Source organism: Sorex araneus, chromosome X, assembly GCF_027595985.1.
Source record: "Sorex araneus isolate mSorAra2 chromosome X, mSorAra2.pri, whole genome shotgun sequence".
Lineage (NCBI taxonomy): Eukaryota > Metazoa > Chordata > Mammalia > Eulipotyphla > Soricidae > Sorex > Sorex araneus.
In genome coordinates, this window is record NC_073313.1 from 222,465,428 (window position 1) to 222,472,025 (window position 6,598).

A 6,598-nucleotide genomic window follows, 5' to 3' on the forward strand; every position below is an offset into this window, starting at 1 on the left:
ATTTTAAGGTTTTATTTCTTAGCATACTATAGAATTGTTGGGTATTTTTTAATTGTATTTCATTTTGCATTAAAAAATTTCATTACTAATTCTTAAATATGATGTCATACAGGGATATCTTATCCCTGTATCACTGTCATCCCATTGTTCATCAATTTGCTCGAGGGAGCGCCAGTAACATCTTCATTTGTCCCTGTCGAGTGCTAGTATAGCCCAATGGTATCTGCTCACTCCAGGAACACGAAGAGCACGTTGTTGTTACTTTTTTGGCATATCAAATATGTCACGGGTAGCTTTCCAGAGGCTCTGCCATACGAGATTCTGCATTGCTCTCTTCCAGGAGCTTTTTTTTAATAGTCTCTGAATCTTGGCCATTGATGAGATTACATGGTGCCGGGGCCAGTTTGTGGGTGTGACTGCCAAGCTACTGGAAAACTGGGGATCTGAGCGGAGGAGGCCCAGTCCTGATCCAAGCAGTCTTAGAGATCTCGGCCACGGGTTTCGCATACCTGGGTTCCTCTGTCGGTTCCTTCATGGGTGAGGCTCGTCTGAGCGTGTGGAGAGTGGCCTTGAGCGTGGCTGTGGCTGGGTTCTGGAGCATAAAGCTTAATAAACTAAATATGCTTTAAACCATATATTAATTGTACCCTAGAAAATATCAAGATGAAAAATTTGACCTCATTTTTTAGGTTTTTCTATTTGCACTCTATAATTTTTCTTTTGCATCATTCATTGATTTCTCTTTTTCAGAGTTTGTTGACATTCAGTACAAAGTCTCCAGAAGAGAAACTGACACCAACTAGCAAACAGGTGTGTTTTAACCTCTCATGATAAAACCCATCCTACAAAGATAAGATTATTTATTTAAATTCAGATATAAGAGCAATGTTTCATCTGCCCTAAGATGAAATGTAAAACCATACAGTTATATACTACTTGGATCGTGAAGTTGCTTTTTTAAAATAGTTGTTTTCGTTTGTAGTATCAACATAGACTTACAATACGATTTAGAGAGTCAAATAATTTCTATAAGACTTCAGGGAAAACATTTCAGACACAACTGTTGTTACCACAAAGATAATTACTCTAAATTGTTGGCTGGAGTTGGCAGTTCCCTGCCAATATCAACAACATACTTTTATTGCATTCTGGGTTTTTCACATTTTGGTTTGATGAGCTAACTCTGATCTGTTAAAGTTAAAGTTTTAATTTGTTTTCTTAACACCACTATTCCCATTTTCCCAGCATAGATCAATCTTAAATTAGGTCAGCATTCATCATAACCATGTAAACGCAATTCATAGCCAAGCCAATGTGGCAATAGATAGGTTGTTTATCCTTTTGTGACCTACTTTTGTTTTCTCTAGAGTTAATGTTTGCCTTATTTTTTGTTTGTTTTCTTTATTTACTTCTCACTTGATCATCCCCGAACTCCACTCAACCTGTCTAAACCTTCTGTCCGTATTTTCATACACATAGGGATTCTGTGTTTTGAGAAATATTTTTAGGCACCTCTAAGCTGCTTTAATCCTTATAACTACTCTATAAATCTGCAGCACATTAAGTACATTAGTCATATTAAGGTCTGTATTCCCCATCCTAAAGATTTATTTCATCTCAGATAGATTTCATCTTTTTGTTTTATTATTTTTGGGGGGTGGGAGGTTGGAGATGCTCTCCCTTCCTTTGGTGAAGCACAGAATAGTGCCCAGAGGCAAATATAAGATCTTGCCTGTTTGTAATATTTTTTATAGTTTCTGGTGTTACTGAAAGGCCAATACTGTTCTTAGTCTTAATCCTAATTTATAGCCTGAACTGTTCATTTTCCTCTGAAAACTATATTGAACGGGTGTGTGTGTGTGTGTGTGTGTGTGTGTGTGTGTGTGCCATTTTTTTGTTGTTCATCTGCTGTATTCCAAAGATTGTTCTGGATATTTAGGACTGACCAATAAGCATTAAGTAACTGAAGTGAATAATATTTTAGAAGGTAATAATAGTGTGTATGTGGGGGGGGGGAACAAAGGCAAAAGGATGGTAGATGAAATAATGAATGTATCTTGACATTCTAAATAGAGCTGTTAGTCAAAGTCAACCTTAATGAAGTCTTTGGCCTTTTCCATTGGTGTGGGTTGGAGTTGGAGAACAGAAATACCTTTGTCTTTATTTTGTGCTATTTTCTGTTCTTTTCTGAAAGTTTTTACTTAGTGTTGGACCTTATGGAATGGTGCTCAAATATTGCTGATTTTCCTCCTCTCTTTTTCTCATCTTTAGATGTTTTTTTTTTTCTTGTTAATTTCTATCTTTGTCCTTAGTCTGGTTTGGTTTTTTTTTTCTTTTTTTTTTCTTTTTTGAGATTTTCATACAAGTCTGGTGATTCTTGTCTTTCAATTCTTAACGTGTGGGGGGATAAATTTTGAAGTTGTGGAGGTGTGAAATTGGCTTTGTATTTGGCTGAGCTATTATGAGAAAGTTTCTAATGTTGTATTTGTGGGACTTTTTTTTCTCCTAGATGGGTTAGATTTCCTAGTTTGGGTTTTGTACCTGAGGGATGTCACCTGAGCTAGCTGTATTCTAAGATGCACTCTCTTAGGAAGTACAACGGTCTTCACTGTTAAGACACTACCGCTCCCACTTCTGAAGTTCAGTTAAAGACCCCTCCTCGGCTTTTTAGGCCCTGGGATTGACAGAGTTGATAATAACAACACTTCAGGCATTTAGTGTTCTAGCTCTTCCACCAGTTATCAGCTCCTCCCACCAATATCCCAAGATTTCCTTCCACTCCTCACCCCCAACTTCATAGCAAGCTCATTTTAAAACTTGAACTATTACAGTGTGGGTCGAATCTTCACAGTACAGTTGCCCTGTGAACCTCAGTATCTACTGTTACCTTTCTTTTCCCACAGAAAGTGGGCATTTGGACCTCAGTTGTTTTACCAATAAAATGAATCAGGCCAGATAATTGCTAAAGCTTCGCTCACTGGCCCTTGTAACTCAAGTGATTTAGTTTTCTTTGTCTTGAATTCTTACAGCTACAAGCAGAGGAAAGTCTTCCAACGACCCCATTCTATTTTATATTGGGAAAGCACAGGCAGCAGCAGGAGGAGAAATTAAATGACACTTTGGAGAATCAACTAGTACAGCTACCTTTAACAGAAAATGTACCTGCAATTAGTGAGGTAAGTACTTAATAAAGCAAAGAACAGTAAACAAATTCGAGTTCTATAAATAAGTACTTTTTAATCCAGTTTAACAAGCAAGTTTTGAGTAATCATTTGTATACTGTATAAATCATGAACCCAAATCAAACTGTAAATTTAAGGTTTCAGGTTACTGTTGCCTGGCTAGAGGGGTGGGGAGGAGAGGATGGTGGTTTACATAAATGTAGGAAGGCAAGAAGCACTTGTCCTTTGGTTGGCTTCCGATCTTCTGAAATGAAATTCCATCTTTCTCTTTTCGCTCTAGCTTCTCCACACTCCTGCGCATGTGTTGCCGTCAGCCTCTTTCCTGTGTTCCATGTTTGTTAATTCATTGCTGCTATCTGAGGAGCCCAAGAGGTAAAGTCGTTCTTCAGATGAGTTTATAATACTCTGGGGCAGCGGGATGATCTGTGTTACTTGATTTGATTGTTCTGCCATTGATTTTATTTTAGTGCTAACATGTATCTAAAGGACAAAGGGTTATTAAGTTAACAAATAAAGTAACAGTAGAAATTAGTGTCAGGAATAGATCTTTTGTACATTTTAAGGATTTGGCATCTAACCTAACAAAAACCTTTTGTTTTTGTTTGGGGGCCACACTCAGCAGTGCTCAGGGCTTACTCCTACTCTCAGGAATCACTCCTGATAAGGCTTGGGGAAGAACGTGGGGTGCCAGAGATTGAACCCAAGTCAACTGAGTGCAAGGCGAGCACTCTACTGCCTTACTATTGCTCTAAGCCTGACAGCTTACATTTGTTTTGTCTTTTATTGTCCCTAATGTTACATTTCTACATAATTGTATTGAGAAAATGAGAAAATTGTTTAGAAATTGATTGTGCTTTATTTATTTAGAAATACATTTTTAGTCAATTTTTTTATGTTTTGTCCTATAACTTAAGTGTTGAAGAAATGTCTGGTGACATAGACATGGATGAAGAAAAAGAAAGTGATGATTCTGATGAGGAAAATTATTTTACTGAAAATGTTCAGGACACAGAAAACACAGACTTGAGAGAAGACATTATACATCAGTTGTCAAAATCTGAAGAAAAAGAACTGAGAAAACTCAGGAAAGTAGACTATAGCTGGATTGCTGCTATTTAAAACTAGGGGATGGGAGAGGGGTTGTTGCACTTTTTATTGTATATTGATACTCCAGAAACATCTATTTTAAAGTTACTTCTTTTCTTAAAATATTAAATGGCTTTACTTTTCTTAAATAACTGGTAATATAAAGCTATATTCTCACCGTGCTTTGTGTTTTCTGGGTGCACATTCACAATTACATCACCTCATTTTCATTTTGAGTCACATATCAGCCTTATTAAGTCACTATTTCCTTCTCAGGTGAGACAGCTTGTGTTCCTTTGCCTGAAATTTGGAGATAGAGACTTGCTGATTAAATTTAACATTGAAATTTTATTTAGTTGCTGAACATTAGTTAAATTTATATGAGCCCTTGTAGTTGTTGACTTCTGTTAAATGATCTTTTCTTGTTTTCCCTAATATATCCCACTAAAATGTGAAAAATGGTATTTCACTAAAATGTGAAAAATGCTAAATTTAAGTCATCTGGTCCTTAGCCTTTTTTTCAGAGAAGGGCTTACCTACAATATTTATTTTTAAAATTCATGATAATCTTGGAAGATGTCATAAATAGCCAGTGTTATAATTAAGTATGTTGAGTGAAAGAACTGCTTTTTAAAATTTTTTTTTATTGAATCACCATGAGATACAGTTGCAAAGCTTTCTAATGATTCAGTTTCAGTCATACAATTATCAAGTACCTCCACCAGTATTGCATTTTCCACCACCAATGTCCCCAGTATCCCTCCTACCATCCCCAGCCCATCCTATCTTCCACCTCTGTGGCAAGTACCTTCCTTCTTTCTCTCTACTTTTGAGCAATATGGTTTGCAATACATATACTAAGAGGCCATCATGTTTGGTCCTTTATCTACTTTCAGCACACATTTCCCATGCCAAGTGATCCCTCCAACCATCATTGACTTAGTGATCCTTTTTCTATCCAAATTACCTTCTCCGCCAGCACATGAGGCAGGCTTCCAAATCATGGAGCAATCCTCCTGGTTTTTGTCTCTACGTCCTTGGGTGTTAGTTTCATATTATGTTATTTTCCACAAATTAGTGCAGTCATTCTATGTCTGTCCCTCTTTTTTTTTTTTTTGGGGGGGGGGTTTTGGGTCAAACCCGGCGATGCTCAGGGGTTACTCCTGGCTCTGCACTCAGGAATTACTCCTGGCAGTGCCCAGGGGACCATATGGGATGCTGGGATTTGAACCCGGGTCGGCCGCGTGTAAGGCAAACGCCCTACCCTCTGTGCCATCACTCCAACCCCTATGTCTGTCCCTCTTGTTGTGACTCATTTCACTTAGCTTCATACTCTCCATGTCCATCCACTTATTAGCAGATTTCCTGACTTCATCCTTTCTAACACAGCTGCATAGTATTCCGTTGTGTAGATGTACCGTAGTGAAAGAACTGCTTTTAAATCATTGTTGCATTGCTGGTTGAAAAGAATCCAAATCCGTGTATTATGTTAAAGTAGTGTGTTAAAGTTCTCAAATACAAAAATAATATAAAAATTAACATCAAAAAAGTTAAGTATGCAAATCATAAGAACACATCTAAACATATATTCACAATTGTTACAGATGGTATTTTTGTGTTCGAGTGACTATTCAAGTAAGGTCTCTGCAGTTTCTTAAATAACAGCTGGATGGGAAGACTGTAAGATTCTCTCATTTAAAATACATGATTTGTTGGTTTTAATGTCCTTAGAGATATGTACTATCATCACAATTTTAGAACGTTTCATCATCTCAGAGCTCAAAAGAGTTGGGAAAATGGTTCAAAAGTCATTTGAGAGTCTCACTCCAAGCCCCAGCACTGTCCCAGCATAGTCCCCCAAGCACTACTAGGTGTGGCCCAAAAAAGAAAGAAAGAAAGAAAGAAAACGATGGATTAGCAATCACTTCCCATTTCTCACAATTTACCTTAAGTGACCACTAAGATCTCTATCTCTTCAGATTTGCCTATTCTGAACATTATATAAGGAATCCCTTAATGTGTGTTGCCATAATACATATCAGTTGTTACTCATTCCTTTTGCTTTCATTTCTTAAAGGTGGATACACTGAGTCACCTGATAACTAAATTTAATCTCTTAAAAGAACCTTGACATTTTACAAATCAGGTTTTCTCTTTGAAGAATTCGTCTTTGAGGTTTTTTTCTTTCTGCTTTGTTGGTTTGTGGTTTAACTTGCTGTGGTGGAACTATTAACCTCTTAATTGCTCACCTTTACAACCTCTTGTTATTAAAGAATGCCCTGAAGCTTGAATTCCTCTGTTTCAAATAAAGTCAGCTGTATTCTTATGGA

At 37.1% G+C, this 6,598-nt stretch overlaps 1 protein-coding gene across 1 annotated transcript in view; it reads left to right on the forward strand.

Annotated features, from left to right (window-relative positions):
• WDR75 (WD repeat domain 75) overlaps positions 1-6,598 on the forward strand; it is a 28,481-nt gene extending 21,883 nt beyond the window's left edge. Inside the window, exons 18-21 of the mRNA XM_004601219.3 lie at positions 751-810; positions 3,030-3,176; positions 3,463-3,554; positions 4,097-6,598. Coding sequence (XP_004601276.2) covers positions 751-810; positions 3,030-3,176; positions 3,463-3,554; positions 4,097-4,301 — 504 coding nt within the window. The 3' untranslated portion in view covers positions 4,302-6,598. The remainder of the gene's footprint in view (positions 1-750; positions 811-3,029; positions 3,177-3,462; positions 3,555-4,096) is intronic.